This window comes from Giraffa tippelskirchi, chromosome 2, assembly GCF_054371585.1.
Source record: "Giraffa tippelskirchi isolate mGirTip1 chromosome 2, T2T-mGirTip1v1.2.pri, whole genome shotgun sequence".
Taxonomy (NCBI): Eukaryota; Metazoa; Chordata; class Mammalia; order Artiodactyla; family Giraffidae; genus Giraffa; species Giraffa tippelskirchi.
Window position 1 is genome coordinate 166,790,151 of NC_137276.1, and position 22,146 is coordinate 166,812,296.

Genomic DNA, 22,146 nt, shown 5'->3' on the forward strand with positions numbered 1-22,146 from the left:
CCAAGTAGATAGCTCAGACTTGGCTCTTCAAGCCTTTCTCTTTGTTTCCTACTTGCAGGGAGCTTTGTGAAGAAGCCTGGTCAGCCTGTTGTTTCCAAAGCCTTGGGGTAAGTTCTGGGGTGTTCAACCCAGGGAAAGGCCTGGTTTGGCTCCTGTTGCCTTGATAGAACAGCCTGGAGAGCAAGTTTTCTCAAGCATCCCAGGTTATAACTAAAGCAGGAGCCTACTGGGGTGTGACATGTCATTCACACAGCCCCTCCCGACCCTGTGGCCTCTGTGGTTCGCTCCTTTGGTCCAGCTGCTAAATGGAAGTGGGCTATATGGCCATAGTCTGCAGGGGTCTCTAATAACCAAGACCAGAGTCAGAAGACCTAAAATAAGCAGACTTAGAAGAGGCAATCAATATATGACTTTTCTTATGGCAAGTAAACCTATATTGGTAAGGGTAAGTAAAAATGGCTACTGTAACAAACAAGCCCCTAAATCACAAAGGCTTAACACAAGGAAAGTTTCTTACTCAAGCAAAATCAGTTCATATTTTCTCAGACAAGTGGAGAACCTTCCAACGAAATTTCAGGGACCCAGGCTCCTTCCATCTTATGGCTCCATCATCTCTGCAGCAGAACTCTCTGCATCTAGCCAGAAGAGAATCACATAGGAGGTTTTGAACAGTCCAGCCTAAAAGCGGCACATAGTGCTTCTGCTTTCTGTTCACACTCTGTTGGCCAAAACCTAGGCTTTGGCCAGAGCTCAGGAGAATTCAGGTGTACCTAAATTCACTGGACTTCCTAGGTGATTCAGTGGTAAAGAATCCACCTGCCAATGCAGAAGTTGCAAGAAACATGGGTTCAATCCCTGGGTCAGGAAAATCCCCTGTAGTAGGAAATAGCAACCCACTCCAATATTCTTTCCTGGAAAATCTCATGGACAGAGGAGTCTGGCGGGTTACAGTCCATGGGGTCAGAAAGAGTTGAGCATGACTGAGTGACTGAGCAGAAGGAGGAGCACAAATTCATGGGCTAGTAAATGAAGACTAGCCGCATGCTCAGGAGGTAGAGGAAATAGGTTTTGGTGCCACAGATATTTTCCAGGAATGTATTTGAGGCACAGAATTGGGAAGGTTTCCCTTTGCTGGTTTCTGAGCCCATCTTAAGTGACTTGGGTGGGGACAGACAGAAAAGGATCTGCATTGCTGTCGATTTCCTGCTGATCTTTTCCCAGGGACAGATTTGCAGCCCCTGCCATGGAGACCCGTCCTAGCATCTGGGGAGAATGTCCACCAAAATTTGCTACCAAGCTGGGCCGAGCAGTGGTCAGAGAAGGACAGATGGGGCGGTTCTCCTGCAAGATCACTGGCCGGCCCCAGCCACAGGTCACCTGGCTCAAGGTAGGGTTCTGTCTGCCCTGACTCTGGGTGAGATCCCTGGGCTAGCGGGAGTCTGGATTCCCAGTCAGTCCCTGCCACTTCAGCTGTAGATGGCCCTCACATTTCTCCTGTGTTTGATAACCATGCCTGTTCTTGCTCCTGTTTGCGTACTCAGCCCACAATGTCCTATAATCCACCCACTCACAGAACAGCATAAAACTTATGAGTCAAGACAGACCTGATGGTGTCAAGAGAGTGGACTTTGAAGTCTGGGGCTGATTTCAAGCCATAGCTCCCTGATTCACAGAGCATGTGATGCTGGGCCAGACATTGGTCTTTTAGAACCCGGGTTTCCTTATCTGTGAGGCAGAGATAATGCCACCAACCTCAAAATACTGTTGGGAGGCTCCACGTGGGAGTGCTTTATAAATCACTGGGGCTAGACACTGTGAAGACAGAGGTAAGGAAGCAGGGGAGAGGGGGAGGAATGGGTGTAAACAGGGCAGCGAGGAGGTCAAAGCCAGGGAGAGTAGGTTTTTCACTGGATAAAAATGAGCGATGGGGTGCCTTTTCCCTGTGTCCTGATTCTCTTGTTCTGACCCTGGAACATCTATAAAAGGAAGAGGGAGGCAAAGGAGAGCTAAAGTGAGGAATGTAGGATTTTCCGCCTCAAACTCGGACTCCTTTCAAACAGGTTCCATGCACCTGCTCTCAGCTGACAGAACACCACAGCGCATCCATTCAGCAGAGTCAGGGCCCTGGGGTGGCCCTCAGACTGCTCTCCAAGCGTGATGACAGAGCCCAGAGCAGAGGGCCCTGCTGCTTGTGCCTGGTGTCTGTCCCACGTGGATTGGCAGCAGACAGGACAGAGCTGAAAGGTGAGCAGTTTCTCTGACCAAGCTGCCTGTGCCGTCCACAGGGAGATGTTCCCCTGCAGCCCAGTGCCCGTGTGTCTATGTCCGAGAAGAATGGGATGCAAGTCCTGGAAATCCACGAGGTCACCCGAGATGACGTGGGAGTGTACACATGCATGGTGGTGAACGGGTCAGGGAAGGCCTCCATGTCCGCGGAGCTTTCCATCCAAGGTACGGCCCAAGCTCTCCATCCAAGGGCTGTGGGAGGGCTACTGCAGAACTGTCCCTTCCGGAGTCCCTAAAGGACCTAGAAGGAGCTGCTATTCATTACGCATCTGCGTGTTATACGTGTCACACTTATGTACTCAGGTATCCATCCCCAGGTCAGCATCTTGAATCAGAAGAATGGGTGGGAGAGTAGCACAGATGCAGCCAAGGAGGAAGATACTTCACCTGTGTTTGCACACGTGGGTTCAGTTTGTCCTTGCCAGACTCCTTTTTTATTTACATTTCTAACTGCATTTAGGAAGAGTGCACATTGCTAGTGTCTTCCCATCACCTCGTATTTACCCAGCCTAAAATTTATTTCGGCGTCCACCCTGTCCTTCAGATCAGGTGCTCCCTCAACTTAACCTTTCCCTTCTCACAGGACTGGGCATTTCAGACCAGCTTTGGCCCCTGTCTCTTCCTTGCTACAGTCATCAGCCCCAATTAGCTCTTCTCTTGAAATCTCTCTGTGTATGACTCCCCATTCCATTCCCCTTGGTTCTGCCAAGTCCAGCCTGGGGAAACTGGGATGTGTGGACAGGGAGGACAACTGAGGTCACTCCATTTGAATGGGGACCTTGAGTGGGTTGGGATTTATCGATCAGGGAGTAAACAACCCTCACTCTCTCTTCTTCCTTTCTTACCCTTGTATCTTCTATGACTCCTCTTCTCCATCTCCTTCCTTCCTCAGAAAGTATCCCTCCTTGCTCTCTTCACGTTTTTGACCCAAGTGTTTTTACTACCCACAGAAACAAACGTATTCTACATTGCAACCCAGGATGTGTGTGTGTGTGTGTGTATGCTTAGTTGCTCAATCATGTCCAACTCTTTGTGACCCCATGGACTGTAGCCTGCCAGGCTCCTCTGTCCGTGGGGATTCTCCAGGCAAGAATACTGGAGTGGGTTGCCATGCCCTCCTCCTGGGGATCTTCCCAACCCAGGAATCTAACCCAAGTTTCCCACATTGCAGGCGGATTCTTTACCGTCTGAGCCACCAGGGAAGCCCAATATATATAAACATATACATATACAAATACAAATACATATACACATATATTACTAAAACCAGTTTCATGAAACAATCCTGAGTATTATATACAATACATGCTGGCATTTTCTCTTCTCTTCTACTTTATTAAGAGAAAAAAACCCTTTTTCTGACCATAGGCTTTGACTTCACGACTCACTATGGTCTCAGGACCCTACCGTTTTAGTCTCTTTCCTCTACTTTCCCCAGCACTGAATTAAAGAACTGATCCCTTCTGAAGCAATTAATGCCAGAATGGTGTGTTTCCTGGGATTTATTTGAAAATACTCCCAGAAAAAGTCCCTCGAAAACAAACCAGAGAGATATAGATAAGACTGGCAAAATGTTGATATTTCCCTAATCTGGGTGTTAGCTTTCAGTGTTTGTCATATCCTTCTCAGTACTATTGTATATTGTGTAATTTTCCATGAGAAAACATTTTTTAAAAATAATGTGGTAGAAAAATATATCTAGTAATAACATAGTATGATTTTTTCCTTGAAGAACTGAATAAAATGACACTTTTTCTGTACGTTTTAAAATGAAGCAGGTTTTTGTCAAAAATGATTACCTTGAGGGGTTCTTTAGAGGGCCACAAGCAAGTGGAACTGTGTGAGTTTGAAGTTTTGAGTAGGTGTTTATTTTTTCTTTTGTCCCTCGAGTGGTTTTTCTTTCCTTCTTTGGGCTAGAGAACAGGAAGCTACTGTGCCCAGGGTAGGAAAGGCCCCGGGCAGCGGGCAGCGCTGGAAACTTAAGAGTGTCTGCAGGGCTCAGAGGAGTTTATCAGATTAACCCAAGAAGGTCAGGACCAGGGAAGCTGAAGGAGAGGGGGCGGAGGGCCACAGGTGATGGGGAAGGTGAGCGCTTAGGAAGCCAAACTCTGTCATAAATGAAAGAGTCTTGTTTTATCACTTCCTGCTCCTGGCGTATACAACATTTCACTAACCGTCTTTCTGCCTTCTCTCTTTTTCCAGGTTTGGACAATTCCAGTAGGTATGTGTAGGCTTTGTGACTGTTGTCGGTCCATCTCGAAATGCCCTGTTAGAAAAGAGGGATTGTAATCAAGAAATGCCCTAAATTTCTGAGTCATCATATAGTGGGGAGAACCGCCTGTTTGAGGCGCGTTGTTTTATTTGGAACGTTTCGTTTTCTATTGTAATTTGCTGCCTAGGTTCTTGTCGTCAGTATTGAGACTCTCGAAGACCCTGCTCAGTATCTTTACTAGTTAGCCATCACTAGGAAGGGCACTGCTCTGCAAGCATGCCCTCCATGTTCAAGGCCAGAATCCAGCTGCTTGTTTTCTGGCTGGAAACTGAGCCAACTGCAGAGAAAGACTTTCTCTCTTACTCTGTCCTAATTTGTGGGCTTTCATGATTCCTGGAGCCCATGCTTGTGATGAGTAACTAAATGATTGTTCTCTTCTTCTTCTGCCCCACTGCCCGCCCCTCACCACCAAACAGGTCACTCGTGAGAGGAACAAAGGCAGCCGGTACGGACATCAGGAAGGAAGTAACCAGTGGAGTCACTCAGGGGCCCAAACCAGAAGGCCTGGAGGCTGCTGCCGAGAGTAAGAACTACCCCAGCACCCAGCAAGGCGGCTCCCCGACCTGGGCCACAGGGAGCCAGCCTCATCCCCCCAGGGAATCTGAGCTGGAGCCGGTGGGGGACTCCTCCAAAAAGGGCCAGAGGGCCCCTGTCCTGCAGAAGACCTCCAGCACCATCACCCTGCAGGCAGAAAAAGTCCAGCTGGAGCCCAGAGTGCCAGTCCCGGGCACCCCTTCTCCTTCCAGAGAAGAGAGGGAGGGGCCAGCTGCGGCTCCTCCAGACACCCTCCCCACCAGGCGGTCAGGCCTGGGAAGCCAAGACACAGTGGGCAAGGTTGCTACCAGGAAGGTCCCCATGGAAAGCCAGAGGGACACCACGTTTCCCAAATTTGAGAGCAAGCCCCAGAGCCAGGAGGTCAGTGAAGATCAGCCAGTCGAGTTCAGATGCGAAGGTGAGTAGAGCGGCCTGAGGTCTCTGGTGTGCATATGATAGCCCCCTGGGGTGGGGGGGCCACTCCCTTCCTTCAGCTCAGTGGTTGGAGCCTCCTGTATCCACTGTCACCTTGGACTAAAGTCCCCCACTCCAGGGAAGCACTTTACAGGGGTCTCCCCTCAGGAGATGCTCCCTGCAGTGGCCCATTGTTCATGGTTGATGAGAGCACCGACCCTGAGCCCTAATTTTTAGCCCCCACCACAGGAAACCATCACCACCATTGCCACCAGGAACAAACCCCAGGGTCCCTTCCTCTATCCTCCCTTCTGCAGGCTCTGGCTGGTCTGGAGGCCTGGCATGTCACTTTGCATCCCTCCTCCCAAAGGGCCCTGGCCTCTGTCTTGGGGAGGAAGGGGAGGGGTGAGAGAGTGGGTTCGAGCCGGAGGGCAGTGGCATACCAGCTGAGCTCCGCCCTCAGGCTCAGTCCCTTCATCACCCACCCTACCCCACAAGCACTCTTGGGGGACTCACATCCTTCACCTGGCCCTGTAGTTTCAGGGATCCCAAAACCTGAAGTGACCTGGTTCCTGGATGGTGTCCCTGTGAGGAGTCGAGAGGGCACCATCGAGGTTTATGAAGCTGAGGGGACCCATTACCTCTGCCTGCGGAGAGCCCGGGCCCGGGACAGTGGGAGCTACAGCTGCACAGCCACCAATGTCCGAGGCCAGGTGTCCTGTCGCTGGACCCTCCTGGTGAAAAGTGAGTACATCCCTCAAGGTCACCCTGGCTTCTCTGTGGGAGGACCTTCGTGGGGTGCTTCACACATGGCACCAGTGTCATCTCCTACAGTCCCCTGCCCAGGGGGTACCACCTGAGAGAAACATCATTCCTGCCTACTGGCCATGGTCAAAGTCATTGCTCCAAGGGAGTGATTCCTGATGGGAATTCACAGCAGGATCACTTCAGAACAGACAGCCCCAGCCCAGCTGTGAGCTGCCTTTTTCTAGTTCCTCAGGTGCCTGTCTGAGGGCTCACTTTGAGCCAGACAGACACACTTAGAGTGATGTGAAGTGATGTGGGTGCCCCCTCTCTTCTGCTCACTGTAGTATCTGTTTATAAAAGTAGTGCATGTGCAGTGTGAGGAATTTAAACAATGTGTAATCGTATGGCTCAGAAATAAGTGTTTTTTTTAATTTTTTAAAATAAATTTGGCATTATGCTGCTTGTAAACTGCTTGCTATTCTAATTTGTTCATGTTCCATAGGCATTTTTCAGTATTATTTCTTTCTATACTTCTTATAGGACTTCCCTGGTGGCTCACATGGTAAAGCATCTTGCTTACAATGCGGGAGACCTGGGTTTGATCCCTGGGTCGGGAAGATCCTCTGGAGAAGGAAATGGCAACCCACTCCAGTACTCTTGCCTGGAAAATCCCATGGACGGAGGAGCCTGGTAGGCTACTGTCCATGGGGTCACAAAGAGTCGGACACGACTGAGCAACTTCACTTCAACTTCACTTCACATACTTCTTATATCATTTGAAAACATGCTTTGTAATGACTATATATTTCATAGAATGATGTCTAGCCCTTGCCTTATTGTTGTTTCCATTTAGATTGTTTTGATTGTTTCCAGTTTTTTCCTACTGTAACAAAACTGTTTTCGATAGTCTTATACCCACCTATCTCTCTGTGAGATTTCCCCCTACTTTAAATGCTATTTAGGAATCCTAGAGCCATGTCCTACTGTTGAGGAAATTAGTAAACCACAGAGATAGAACCAGCACATTGCAGGCTGTTGGAAAACTTATGAGACAATAACCTGCACTTACTTTTTCAGCAAGTAAATTGCAAACAAAAAGGAAAGAAGGTACAGTCTATAGGAAACTTAAATGAAAAGACACAGGAGACACCAATAATCACAATACCTGGACTTTGCATGGATCCTGATTGAGATACCTTAATAAAAATTTTTATAAGAAAATCAGGAAAATTTGAGCATTGATATTCAATATAAAGGAATTAGTGCTATTTTTAAGATGTGATGATGGAATCTGTGGTTATTTTTTCAAAGTCTGAATATTTTAGATATATAAGTTGAGTTACTTACTAGTGAAATGATAGAATTTATGATCATATCAGAATCCATGTATGTTGGGACTCAGTGTAGGGTATGAATGAAGTGAGACTGGCCATTATGAAAGTTGAAAAACAAGTATATGATGATTCACTATACAACTTTTGTATGTTTCTGTCTACTGTAGTGTGTGTTTTAAATTTGTTATAATAAATGTTTCAAAAAAAAAAAAGAACCTAGTTCATTCACACAGTAGGATGCCATGCAGCCAGTGGAACAAACGTACCTGACCTGTAGACTGGTGGTGAGACCTGTCCAAGATATGTTAATATGGGGATGAGCCAAGTGCAGAGAGAAACGTGTGTATCATATGCTGATTGCAATAAAGGGAAAAAAAAATCTATGTACACAAAGCAAACTGATGCTTGTGTGTGCATAAACATTTCTGGGAAGGCCCCGAATTTCCTTTAGGAAGAGAAAGTAGGGGTCAGTAGGAAAGGGTGAGAGATAGTCTTGCTTTTCACTGTATACTATTGACTCGCTTCTTAATTGGGAATTTTACTACATTTGTGAATTCCTTTGCAAGGAATATCACCCATTCATTTGGAGGTGGAAGTGCCTGTAGGCAGACGTCCCAGGTCAGGAAACCTGACCTTCATCGTTCAGGGCTATGTGTTAGAGTGGGGGACTCACTTGGAATCATGGCCACCAAAGGTTAAAAAAACAACAGGCTTTGGTTGGAGCCTACCGTCTTACCTGGATTTCTCTTACCTTGGACGTGGGGTCTCTCTTCAGGGCTGCCTCAGCAAAGGGCGGCTGCTGCCCCTGACCTCCGGCCCAGGGTAGCTCCTCTCAGCGCCCACCCCTGACCTCCAGCCCACGTAGCTCCTCTTGGCTCCTGCCCCTGACCTCCGGCCCAGGTTAGCTCCTAGACATCCTGGAATGTGAAGTCAAGTGGGCCTTAGAAAGCATCACTACGAACAAAGCTAGTGGAGGTGATGGAATTCCAGTTGAGCTATTTCAAATCCTGAAAGATGACACTATGAAAGTGCTGCACTCAATATGCCAGCAAATATGGAAAACTCAGCAGTGGCCACAGGACTGGAAAAGGTCAGTTTTCATTCCAATCCCAAAGAAAGGCAATGCCAAAGAATGCTCAAACTACTGCACAATTGCACTCATCTCACACGCCAGTAAAGTAATACTTAAAATTCTCCAAGACAGGCTTCAGCAATACATGAACCGTGAACATCCAGATGTTCAAGCTGGTTTTAGAAAAGGCAGAAGAACCAGAGATCAAATTGCTAACATCCGCTGGATCATCGAAAAAGCAAGAGAGTTCCAGAAAAACATCTATTTCCGCTTTATTGACTATGCCAAAGCCTTTGACTGTGTGGATCACAATAAACTGTGGAAAATTCTGAAAGAGATGGGAATACCAGACCACCTGACCTGCCTCTTGAGAAACCTGTATGCAGGTCAGGAAGCAACAGTTAGAACTGGACATGGAACAACAGACTGGTTCCAAATAGGAAAAGGAGTACATCAAGGCTGTATATTGTCACCCTGCTTATTTAACTTATATGCAGAGTACATCATGAGAAATACTGGGCTGGAAGAAACACAAGCTGGAATCAAGATTGCTGGGAGATATATCAATAACCTCAGATATGCAGATGACACCACCCTTATGGCAGAAAGTGAAGAAGAACTAAAGAGCCTCTTGATGAAAGTGAAAGAGGAGAGTGAAAAAGTTGGCTTAAAGCTCAGCATTCAGAAAACTAAGATCATGGCATCTGGTCCCATCACTTCATGGCAGATAGATGGGGAAACAGTGGAAACAGTGGCTGACTTTATTTTTCTGGACTCCAAAATCACTGCAGGTGGTGATTGCAGCCATGAAATTAAAAGATGCTTACTCCTTGGAAGAAAAGTTATGACCAACCTAGACAGCATATTAAAAAGCAGAGACATTACTTTGCCAACAAAGGTCCGTCTAGTCAAGGCTATGGTTTTTCCAGTAGTCATGCATGGATGTGAGAGTTGGACTATAAAGAAAGCTGAGGGCCAAAGAATTGATGCTTTTGAACTGTGGTGTTGGAGAAGACTCTTGGGAGTCCCTTGGACTGCGAGCAGATCCAACCAGTCCATCCTAAAGGAGATCAGTCCTGGGTGTTCTTTGGAAGGACTGATGTTGAAGCTGAAACTCCAATAATTTGGCCATCTGATGTGAAGAGCTGACTCATTGGAAAAGACCCTGATGCTGGGAAAGATTGAGGGCAGGAGGAGAAGGGGACGACAGAGGATGAGATGGCTGGGTGGCATCATCGACTCGATGGACATGGGTTTGGGTGGACTCAGGGAGTTGGTGATGGGCAGGGAGGCCTGGCATGCTGTGGTTCATGGGGTCACAGGGAGTCGGACGTGACTGAACTGAACTGAACTTGGTTGGAGCATTAACGATTATTATTAAATGGAAACTGTGCATCGAGCCTGTACCTACACAAATTGGGAGTGAAAGACAATGTTGATTTTTAAGCCATTGCAGAGCTGAGGGAGAGGGTAGAAACTGGACATGCCACGAAGCTTGCTGTTCTTACCAAGATTCAGCGGCATGATTGTTTTAGGATGAAAGTTCCTCAGAATGCTGCAAGTCTTTGGTTAATTTCCAGAGTTCTGAGAAAGCTGATGTTGAGTACTTTGCCAGGGCTCTTGCTCCTTGTCTGGAGGAGAACTTAACGGAAGTCCTAAGTCCTCCATCCCAGAAGTCTGGCTTGCCTGCCTTTCTCCTTCAGTGCAGTCGCTCAGTCGTGTCCAACTCTTTGCAACACCATGAATTGCAGCACGCCAGGCCTCTCTGTCCATCACCAACTCCCGGAGTCTACCCAAACCCACGTCCATCGAGTCAGTGATGCCATCCAACCATCTCAGCCTCTGTTGTCCCCTTCTCCTCCTGCCCCCAATCCTACCCAGCATTTGGGTCTTTTCCAATGAGTCAGCTCTTCGCATGAGGTGGCCAAAGTATTGGAGTTTCAGCTTCAACATCAGTCCTTCCAATGAACAGCCAGGACTGATATCCTTTAGGATGGATTGATTGGATCTCCTTGCAGTCCAAGGGACTCTCAAGAGTCTTCTCCAACACCACAGTTCAAAAGCATCAATTCTGCGGCGCTCAGCTTTCTTCACCGTCCAACTCTCACATCCATACGTGACCACTGGAAAAACCATAGCCTTGACTAGACGGACTTTTGTTGGCAAAGTAATGTTTCTGCTTTTAAATATGCTATCTAGGTTGGCCATAACCTTCCTTCCGAGGAGTAAGCGTCTTTTAATTTCATGGCTGCAATCACCATCTGCAGTGATTTTGGAGCCCAAAAAAATAAAGTCTGACACTGTTTCCACTGTTTCCCCATCTATTTCCCATGAAGTGATGGGACCAGATGCCATGATCTTAGTTTCCTGAATGCTGAGCTTTAAGCCAACTTTTTCACTCTCCTCTTTCACTTTCATCAAGAGGCTCTTTAGTTCTTCTTCACTTTCTGCCATAAGGGTGGTGTCATCTGCATATCTGAGGTTATTGATATTTCTCCCAGCAATCTTGATTCCAGCTTGTGTTTCTTCCAGCCCAGTATTTCTCATGATGTACTCTGCATATAAGTTAAATAAGCAGGGTGACAATATACAGCCTTGATGTACTCCTTTTCCTATTTGGAACCAGTCAGTTGTTCCATGTCCAATTCTAACTGTTGCTTCCTGACCTGCATACAGGTTTCTCAAGAGACAGGTCAGATGGTCTGGTATTCCCATGTCTTTCAGAATTTTCCACTGATTATTGTGATCCACACAGTCAAAGGCTTTGGTATAGTCAATAAAGCGGAAATAGATGTTTTTCTGGAACTCTCTTGCTTTTTCGATGATCCAGCGGATGTTAGCAATTTGATCTCTGGTTCCTCTGCCTTTCCTAAACCAGCTTGAATATCTGGAAGTTCATGGTTCACGTATTGCTGAAGCCTGGCTTGGAGAATTTTGAGCATTACTTTACTAGCATGTGAGATGAGTGCAATTGTGCAGTAGTTTGAGCATTATTTGGCATTGCCTTTCTTTGGGATTGGAACGAAAACTGACCTTTTCCAGTCCTGTGGCCACTGCTGAGTTTTCCAAACTTGCTGGCATATCGAGTACAGCACTTTCACGGCATCACCTTCGAGGATTTGAAATAGCTCAACTGGAATTCCATCACCTCCACTAGCTTTGTTCGTAGTGATGCTTTCTAAGCTGTTCTGAAGTCTCTAGAAGGCTTCACCAAGAAGCAGGTCATCTAACACCTCTTTCTCTTTCTTCCTATCACTGCAGAAAAGCTGCCTTCTTCCCTTACCAAGACTTCTCCTTCCATCCTTCCCAGACCCACAAGAAATCAGGTCTAATAATGATTGACCTTCCCACCATTTCTTCAGTCTCTCCCCCTCTCCTTATCTAGAGACCCCTTTCTCCTCCCTACAGGCATGATCTGGTCTCGCCTCATCTAAAAAGGAAAAGAAAATCTTCCCTCTGCCTCACTGCCCCTTAAGTTCCCAAGTTTTCTCTATACTCCTTTTACCCCAAAACTTGCTGCTAGTCCAGTCTCTGTGCCCAGCTTCCATCTGATGGTAAGAGCTAACACCGCCCTGAAAGCCTGTTCAATGAGTCAGGCTCTATGCTGAAGACTTTACTTGCATGACTCTATTTAGTAATCTCAACAGTCTTAAGAGATAATCACAGTTACATCCATTTTCCAAATGAGAATACTGAGCTGTAGTGAGGTTAAGCTACTTGCTCAAGGTCCCATGACTTGTAAAAAAAAAAAAAAAAGCATATTCCTAACCCATGTTGGTCTGACACAAAAGCCCGTGTTGTTTGCAGTGCCTCCTAAGAGGATTTCACTAATGAGGGAAGTCGATGCCTCCTGGGAGCAAAGGGGTGGAGGTGGTGTCTCCCTTCACCTGCCTAGGTAAGCTGGCATCCCTTCACTCTGTACCTGTCCATTCAGATGCACCACATTCTGATTATAGCTGTGTTGCCACTGCCTGCTCTCCTATTAGGGTACCCTTGGGCTAGAGGAGGAGGTGTGGACGTAGAGTCAGAGAATTGGGTGTAAAGCCTTGCTTTACCACTGGGCTTGACTGTGGGAAATTATTAACTTCATCTGTAAAACAAGTTAAAGATAGCAGTCTCATGGCATTGTCACTGTCACCTCTGGAAAAGTACCTAGTAAGCCCTCGAATATTAGTTTTTGCCCTAAAACCTTTGTACTCTCAATATAATAGAGTTTTCCCCTCATCACTGTATTGAATAGCTTCTCTGAAGACTACCAGTGGGCTATTGTCTCATCACAAAATCCAGTTGCCTTAAATCAGCCACCTTGACTCTTCTGCAGCATGTTCTGGTTGTTGTAGAAAAGATTTTATATCCCCATTGCTCTTAATTATGGCCCTCAAGCAAAATGTTCCCCAACTCACCTATGTAGAAGTCTTCTATGGAGTTCAGCTCATTGGTTCTCAATGAAAATGTTGGGGATTGAGGCCCCCAGTGTTTCTGGACTACTGGCCTAGATTAGAAAACTAGAACTCATGTAAGTCCTTGTCATTTGATTCTGCCTTGGACTTGGAAAAAAAATAACTATAATAATTTAAAATTGAAATGTCCTCACGAGTGGACATGTGGTCTTTCCAAGTAAAAAGATATTCATAAGAGTGTTCAAGGTCTTTTTGTTACATACAATGTTTTAGTGTTCATCCTTGTATCTTTTGAGTAAACCATAACAGTATACTTCTATGATAAGATCATAGAATTGCCAGTCTAGTTTTTTTATGTATATATATTGTTGAGGATTTTTTTTTTTTAAGACTTTCTTTTAATGTGGACCATTTTTAAAAGGTTTTATTGAATTTGTTACAGTATTGCTTCTGTTTTATGTTTTGGTTTTTTGGTTACAAGGCATGTGGGGTCTCAAGCTCTCCAACCAGGGATCGAACCCGCACCTCCTGCATTGGAAGGCAAAGTCTTAACCACTGGACGTCCAGGGACATCCGTATAAATTGTTTTTTGAGTCAGTTTAGACGATTTATGTTTTCCTTGAAAAAATCTATTTTATCCACATTTTCAATCTAAGAAAACATTTCAGCCAAAGATTTTTAAAATTTTTTTTAAAAAAGTGTGCAGGATCTGATGGGGCATGTCAAAGACAATATAAGACAGGAGAAAGTAGAATAAGGCCAAGAAAAGTGGATGAAGGAGGTCCGTGGATGCTCCAGGACAGTGAAAGTCCAGACAAGACAGGAGGGACCCGTGTCCTGGAGGAGAAGATGCTGGCCTGGTCCTGAGCACTCCCAGACGTGGGGTGTCTTGTGATGATGAAAAAGGCCCTGAAGTCACTCTGCTTCAGGCTCCAGGTCTCCACATGGTTACAGCCTGCTTCCCTGTGTGATGATGGATGAGGCAAAGCCAGGCCACTGAGAAAGCAAGCCCTGGGTGCCCAGGGCAATGAGGTGGCTGCCTGTGGTCAATCCCCAGCGTGGGCCAGTAGTGATCTGAGATGGCCTGTCTGTCCTTTGCCCTCACAGAGCCAGCTGTGATGGAGGTGGCCCCCTCATTCTCCAGTGCCCTGAAGGACTGCACCGTCGTTGAGGGCCAGGACTTTGTGCTGCAATGCTCAGTGCAGGGGACCCCAGTGCCTCGAATCACTTGGCTGCTCAATGGTGAGACCCCCTGCTCCAGCCCCCTGAGCCTTTGGCCTTGCCTGAATTCCTGCTTAGTTTCCCCATATATCACTCTGAATCATTTATGCATGAGGAAGAAGCATGGAGAATAGAGAGAGCATGGGACCTGGGAGTCTGCCAATGCCTGGCTGGGGACACGGGGCAAGTTTTACCCCTCTCTGAGCCTTGAGCTCCTCATCTGCAAGACAAGAATGAGGCCACCTACCTTTCCGGATGGTGATTGTCAAATTAGATTCTTTATATATAACAGTTAATGAGATGCCTGGCACATAGGTGCACAAGCAATTTAGCTTCTTTTCATACAACCAGGCTCACAAGTAGGCTCTCAATAAATATTTGTTGAGTCAATAAGTGAACAAAAAAGCCCACAAATTAATGAACCACACTAGCAGTTGCTCATGGGATCTTACATTTTATTTAGTGGCAGGTGGTTTAGGGGTTCATAGACCAGTAATTCTTTTTAACAACATAGTCTTATAGAGACATCCCAACTTTCTTTTTGCCAAGTAAAGTCCTTTGAAAAAAAAATAATTATTACATATTATCACCCTTCTCTCTCTCTCTCTTTTTTTTTTAAAGAATAAAGCCTTTAAATTCCAAATGTATATATGGGAGAACTCTATCACTAGAACTGAAATAGTCCATAAAATTTATGAAGTTGAATTGGTCTGCTTTTTGGGGACCTTAGGGGAGGCTGAAAGGATGCCTGTACTTGTCCTCCTCTGTATTGAGTGGTTGGGTGACGCTGGATGCCCCACTTTATTACCCTGGGCATCAACCTCTTTATTGGTGAGGAGATGGATTGGAACAGAGGTTTAGAGTCTCTACCAGCTCTTGCAGCAGACGAAATGAACTCTTTGAGGGATCAGCAGCCTGTGCACCAAACAGTCCTCAGGCATCTCTGCACTGTTGCCATGTGGCCATGAACCTGCCTCGTCGGTATGGTTTGCTCAGGCTTTGCTAGAAATGCTCTTTAGTCAGTGTAGGAAGTTGCCTTGGTGTCTCCCTATCTGTGGACTTCTTGGGCAGAGAGGTGAGAATGGGGGTCTCCCCCTCCACCCCTTACTACCGACAGAGCTCCTGTTGGATCCCACAACTGACGGCACAGAGGTGGCCTCCTTGCAGTTGGAACACAGCATGGATGTTAAGGGCTAGGAACGGATCTGAACAAGAGTGTTTCCCTTCTGCTTAGCTCAGGGTCCAGGCCAGGCATCAGGAAACAGTGTCTATAAAAGGCCAGATGGTACATGTGTCCAGCTTTGCACGCCACACAGTCTCTGTCACAACTATTCAATTCTGCTGTCATGGCACAAAACGCAGCCAGAGACCATACGTAAATGAATGCAATAAAACTTTATTTATAGACACAAATGTGAATTCATTTAATTTTCACACACGTCATGAAATATCCCTCCCTTGATTTTTTCCCAACATTTAAAATATGTAAAAACTATCCTTAACTTTCAGACTATACAAAAACAGGCTTCAAGTGGGATGTGGCCTAGGAGCAGGAGTTCGCTGACCTCTGGTTTACACCTCTCCAGACTGAAAGGCAACCCACCTTCTTCCTCTTAGTGAATCTTTTCACACTGTTCTCACTAGAGGGCGATCATGCACAAGTCAGGGGCCCTTGACCGTCAACTCTGGTTTTACCAGTCTAGGAGCTGGGAGTTCTGTGTCACCCAATTCTGAGTGCCCTGAGCCAACAACTCCTTTCTGGGGCCACCGTTGCACCCCATGCTTGAGGAGTCAAAATGAGTTATGCTCCAGTAAAAGGGGAGCTCTCAAACAGCTTGCCGGTACAGATTTCGACAGCAGAGGCACTTTGCTGGCAGTCGGGGAAGATACTGGCATTCTCAAGAAAAAGAGCTTTTAGGGACACACACACACACTGAGCAGTGTTCAGTCCTCACAGTAGCAGGATCCTGGCCCCTTGGCTCTCCCAGCCCCCAGCCCCACCTCTATGAAGTGCATTGGGCCAGCGGAATCTCTTCCCTCTGGCCCTGTGGCTGGCTTGGCAGCCTCTGTCATAGAAACAAGAGTGTTGCTATGAGCAGAAGAAAACACTGCATCGTGCAGAGAAAACCTCTTGCTACACTTTCTGCCTCTCCCACTGCCTACCCCCTGTTTTATGAAGTGCAAACCAGGACCCTGGGGCTGACAGGGAAAGGAACTGACAGTTGCTTCCTATATGGTGAATGGACACATTCCTGCTCTAAGGCCAGGACCTTCAGTAATGAAATTTTCTTTTTTCCCGGAAATGAAAACTCACATCCTGAGATAATAAAATCCTGGGAACGTATAGCATTAAGGAAACCACTGAATTTCATGGCACACACTTCTGTCTCCATGCAGGACTTTATGGGACCTGAATAAAGGGCCTCTCACGCAAGGGACTCTTGGAAGAAGGGGCCAGAGTTGTTTTTTTAATCCCCTGCATTTATCTTTTCTGTGAATCCTAAATTGCAACTCATTGCAGCATTAGGTTGAGGGCGCAGAATCGCTTCTGATAAATATCTGCAGTGGGAAATAGGCTCATTGTTTCTGGAAACATCTAAAAGGAGCTGGGAGCCTCATGTGCAGTCTGGGTGAGGTCCATTCTGCCTGAGGCTGGGCTCTGGGCCAGGTGACCCTGTGAGATTCTTTCCAGGCTTAGAATCCTGTGAAGTCTAGGATGTGTATCTGGGGACTATTTATTTAAACAATGCACAGAACTCTGTCCCTTTCCCGCCTGTATTCTAAATGCCTCCAGAATCTTTCCCCCACATCCTACCAGCCCCAGCCTTGCTCCTCCACCCTCACAATCACCCCCTCTCCTTCACCTCCCTGGCTCCTGCCTCTTTCTCTCCCCCTTGAGCCTCTGTCCAGCTGACTGGGGATGGTCCTAACACATCATGAGCCCTCAGTGGGCCTGAGCAAGTGTGAGGAATCCCCGTGTCATGACAGCAGCCGCCCTGCTGAGGACAGGACTCCCACCCCTCTGCCAGCTGCTCCCTGGCCTGAGCCCTCCTGTGCTTCCCTCCCCAGGACATCCCATCCAGTACGCCCACTCCACCTGCGAAGCTGGCGTGGCTGAGCTGCACATCCAGGACACCCTCCCGGAGGACGATGGCACCTACACCTGTCTGGCTGAGAACACCGTGGGGCAGGTGTCCTGCAGTGCCCGCATCACTGTCCAGGGTAGGAGCCTCTGGGCACCCCTCTAGAAGCACCTTTCCTGCCAACACATCTGCTTTGGAGAAAGGGCACCGCACCTGAAGGCAGGCAGGTGGAGGCAGTGGCCTCCAGAAGCTCACACTGTCCAGGGTCTGCCACCGGAGATGGACGTGCAAGCCCAGTCCTCCACTCCTCACCCCACTGTGGCTGAGGGAAGATGCAGGGGCGAGAGGCAAAGACTCCCTTGGTTCGAGAAGCTTCCAGTCTGATAGGCAGAAAACCACACCCACTGAAAGAGGACTAATTCCTGTAGGACTCAAGCTCTCACAAACGACCCTTTGTGCACTGGGGGACACCAGGTAACAGGTGCCAGTATCGAGGCTCCCAGAGAGCCAGTTTGTCCCGTTTCCTTCTGCCCTCCCTCCTCCCTACCACCCCAGGCTTGATCTTGCACCTCGGCAGCCTGGTGTCCAGTAATCTGATTAGCATGGTCATCATGCAATGATCAGCGCCAAGTGTTTAGTCCCAGAAGTCCCGGGGGGAGCCACAGACTCAAGATAGCGTCTGGGCTGTGGTATTGGCAGGCATGGTGACAGAGCTGGAGAAGGTCTTCTTGGGCCCAGGGTGTTCAGGTAAGCCTGATTCCCCACCCTCAGCTGGGCCTGGGCCCCCAGGTCCCACAGTGACTGGAGACTGAGTGCTTAGACCGGGTGTGTCGTGCCCTGCTTTGCCGGCAGCTCAGTAGGAGACACGCCATCCTGCTCTGTTCCCCCAGGCTCAGCCTCTTGGGGAGAGTCTTCTTGTATCTGAGCAGCAGCCTTCCAGGGGACCTTAGAGGTGGTTTCACTGAAAAGGGTGAGGGAAAATCATATGTTGGTTACCTCGCTAGATACTGTCACCTCACCTGTATTTTCTCGATTCTCAAAAACCCTGGAAGGGCTGTTGGAGGGGGCAGCACTCTTCCTATCTTTCACAGAAGAGTCTGGAGGTCTCAAGAAGTCAATGTCACTTGCCTTGTGAGCCACACTGGCCTTTGCAACCCAGATCTCCAAGCCCCTGCTCATTCCCTGTCCTTTTCCTGAGGGCAAGTCCCCTGGCCCCAGAGTGGGAATGACCCTCACCCTAGGGGCTAGGCAGTGTCACCCCTGAGGGATAAAGGAATGGCACCGACAGCCTGTCTGCCTAGGAGGGGGACACGCTCTCTAGCCTCTGATTCCTCTGCGATTCCTCCGGAGCGCCTGGCATGGAGTCACCACCTGGGGACTGGCTCTGCTTCTTCCCAGGAGGCCCTCCTCCTCTCATCCCTGCCTGACTGTGGCCCCAGGAGCTTGTCGGCCTCATTCTAGTTTACACTTCTTCTGTTCTTTCCTCACGGATCTCACTCATGGCTGATTGACGGGTCTGGGGATATCGTGGATCCAGGCCAGGGTTGCTGCTTCCACCTTCCCCCCACCCCTGGGCTCTCCTTGGAGGTCTGAGAGGCCTACCCCAAAGTGGGAGTGGTGGACAGGGCCAGAGAGGTGCGTGATGGTCGTGTGGTCTGAGCCTCCTTGGCTGGCTTTAGCCAAGGGCCCTGCTGATCCAGAGCCTGTCCTGGGCTGCCTGTGTTTAGATTGGATTAGAGGGACCCCACTGAGCTAACAGTCCCAGTGGAGGTGGAGGTCCCCAGAAGAGGGGCAAGAAGACTCTGGGGCCATCCTCCTTGCCCCCCCTAGGTCTGTGGGAGGAGTGGGGCCTGGATGGTTGCCCATCTGAGCATGTTTCAAAGCAGAAACAGAGCGGTCCTGTCAAGGACTCTGCCAGAGCTGTTTGGATCTGCTCTGAAAACAGCCCTGTGTGAGCAGGACACCCCCCTACCCCTCCCCCCCACCCCGCCCAGTGTGGGGTTTGACTGGCCTGTGAAGGCCAAACAGAGGCTCAGCTACCATAAATGGTGAAGGAGGCTGTAAGACGTGGCCACGCTCCGGCCGCAGTGCTGGGCTGTCTGCACAGGATCGGGGAGGCCGAGCCTGGCACAGTGACACCCCTGGCTCCATGCCCAGGGCACCCGGGGGGCTCTGGTCTACGTCCCACACTAGCCTCAGCCATGGAGTTTTTCTTACTTTATTGGCAGCTTGTTTGGCTGCAGCCTCTGTGGTGGCTCAGAGGGTGGGAGATGACCGTAGTGGAGGCATTTGTCCCATGCAGTGTGGACCACTGGCCCGGCCTCTCGCTCAGCTGCCCAGGCCTGGCCTTTCTGTCCCCTCTGTGTGGCCCCAGGCCACAGCTGGAGTGTGGACTGACTGACCAGCTGTAAGTCCTGCTGCCAGGCTGCTGTGTCCTGTGCTAATGACGTGGGACGTGCTCAGGAGCCCCAACCTTTAAACAAGATGAACTCTTTCCAAATGGCAAGTCTAAGGAGCAGTATTACCAAAGGATCAGCTCTGCTACACTGGGTGGTCGTTTTTCCTGTCTGTCTGTTCGTTTGGTTTTGGTAAAAGAAGGGAGAATCAGAATCAGAGAAAGCAGATGTTGGGCCACACGCTAAAGCCATAGACTGAGCATCCTGTTCAGGGAATTCTGGCCACAAGAGGGTGCCGTTCATCAATACCTCTCCCTCTGCTGTTCTGATTTCCAGGGAGGAGGGGTTCTAGGGCAACTTTTGCGGAAGGAGAGTTTAGCACATCCTTGTTGAAGGCCAGACATGGGTGCTCTTTCTCACATCTTTAGCCTTTTGCCAAGGTTTTGCCAGCATCGAGAAGTTGCTCACTCAGCATTCTGATGGGCCTTCTGCAGCCTCTTTTCCCTGCTTTCTCTGTTTTCTCACCTCTGTAACCCCCTCCTCCCCAAATCTGACTAACTCCCTCCCACGAATGTCACTTCTCTTACCTGCTGTACCTCTCTTATCACAGTGCTTACTTACAAGCAAATTTTTCCTGAGCACCTCCTTGGCGCTAAACATTGTTCTGGGGAAACTGCCATGAACAGAAAACAGATCCTGTCTTCCTGCCTGTTACATTCTGATGGATGGTCCGCAGCTGGCTTAATCCAGTATTGACAAGTGCTATTAAGAAAACAGAAATAGAGAGGCGGTGTAAGGGATCCTTTCTTAGGTGGGTGCTAGAGGAGACCTCTTGGGAAAGGTGACATTTGAGGAGAGACCTCATGAACTGGAAAAAAGACTGCTCCAGGCAGGTGGAACAGCAAGTGCAAAGACTTGCACTTGGGAACAAGAGCAGACTGTTCAAGGGACAGTGAGGCTGCAGCAAAGAGAGTTGGGTAGGGGAAAGTGGTAGAAGTTAGGTTCACCGAGAGAGGCAGGGGTACATCATGCAAGCCTCTAGAAGGGCGATGAGGGGAGAAAGCATTTTATCCTAACATGAAATTTCCTCTAATTGCCTGTTCAACTGCCTTTTTTGCTACACTGTTGGCTCCCTGCAGGCAGGGATCATGTCTTATTATTGCATGTAGCGCATGTCCTACTGTGTGAACCTGTGTTCAGTGAATGGATGAAGGAAAAATGGAGGTGGGTGAGTCTCTGTGGTAGTACAGGGGGTATTCCCTCCACCTCCTCTCTTGCCTGGGGGTTCACAGCTCAAGGAGGTGCTCAGCAAACCTGCACGCTAGCTCTCAAACGCCCCCCAACAGATATTCCTGCTTTCCTTCTCCCATACTAGGAAAAAGTCCCCAGTAGTTAACTAGGCCATGAAAATCTTCCCTCCTGACCCAGGATAGAGCCTAAAGGATGATTAATCTAAATTCCTGCAGAACCCAGGAAGATCAGAGGAGGATAAATATTTCAGTGTATATGCACTGAGTTATTGATGTGGGGGCTTCCTTAGACTAGAATCTTTTAATTTCTCTCCCCTTGGAGTATCTTTGTAAAGGCTAAAATTCTTAAGTGACTAGATTTATTAACCTGCTAATGTGCCCATTTAGACAGAGTGTCTCAGCCTAATGTTTTGTTTATTTAAGTGAAGGCCTGCTGGGCTCTTAAAGGCACCGAAGGACATAAAATGTGGATAAGTTAAATTTTTAAAAAGCCTGATTTCTAAAATAAAAAATGAAATTTAATAAGCGTATTTACTAGAGTGTTTGTTTTGATAAAGAGCCTCTAATGAAAGTAATGGGCACCAGGGAATCAGCCATTCTCTGGACAGGGAAAGCATCAGTAAGAGCCCAGCTGGCTTTCAGATTAGTGACAAGCCCTCTGCAGGGCAGCTTGGAACACTGTGTGTGTATGTGTGTGTGTGTGTGTGTGTGTGTGTGTGTGTGTGTGTTCAGTCATGTCTGACTCCTTGTGAACCCATGGACTGTAGTCCACAAGGCTCCTCTGTCCTTGGAATTTTCCAGGCAAGAATACTGAAGTGGGTTGCCATTTCCTTCTCCAGGGGATCTTCTCAGCCCAGAGATTGACCCGCGTCTCTTGCATCTCCAGCGCTGACATAGGGATTCTTTACCACTGCACCACCTGGAAAGCCCCTTGCTTTAAGCACTGGCAGCCTCTTAAATGTATTAAAAAAGAAAGTTCTGGGGGCTTCCCTGGTGGCTCAGTGGTAAAGAATCTGCATGCCAATGCAGGAGACATGAGTTTGATCCCTGGTCTGGAAAGATCCCACATAATATGGGACAACTAAACTCATGCTCCACAACCACGAGCATGTCGCATCACAGTCTCCTTCTGCAGTC

General features: G+C 48.1%; 1 protein-coding gene across 6 annotated transcripts in view; it reads left to right on the forward strand.

Annotated features, from left to right (window-relative positions):
• The window catches only part of MYLK (myosin light chain kinase), a 233,919-nt gene that overhangs the window by 108,328 nt on the left and 103,445 nt on the right, over nucleotides 1-22,146 (forward strand). For 3 of the 6 annotated variants that reach the window (XM_081571724.1, XM_081571723.1, XM_081571725.1), the window contains exons 4-11: nucleotides 59-107; nucleotides 1,222-1,387; nucleotides 2,286-2,451; nucleotides 4,489-4,507; nucleotides 4,975-5,510; nucleotides 6,044-6,250; nucleotides 14,167-14,301; nucleotides 17,350-17,502. In XM_081571724.1, coding sequence (XP_081427850.1) covers nucleotides 59-107; nucleotides 1,222-1,387; nucleotides 2,286-2,451; nucleotides 4,489-4,507; nucleotides 4,975-5,510; nucleotides 6,044-6,250; nucleotides 14,167-14,301; nucleotides 17,350-17,502 — 1,431 coding nt within the window. The remainder of the gene's footprint in view (nucleotides 1-58; nucleotides 108-1,221; nucleotides 1,388-2,285; nucleotides 2,452-4,488; nucleotides 4,508-4,974; nucleotides 5,511-6,043; nucleotides 6,251-14,166; nucleotides 14,302-17,349; nucleotides 17,503-22,146) is intronic. The other 3 variants (XM_081571727.1, XM_081571729.1, XM_081571728.1) reach the window with 1 other exon arrangement.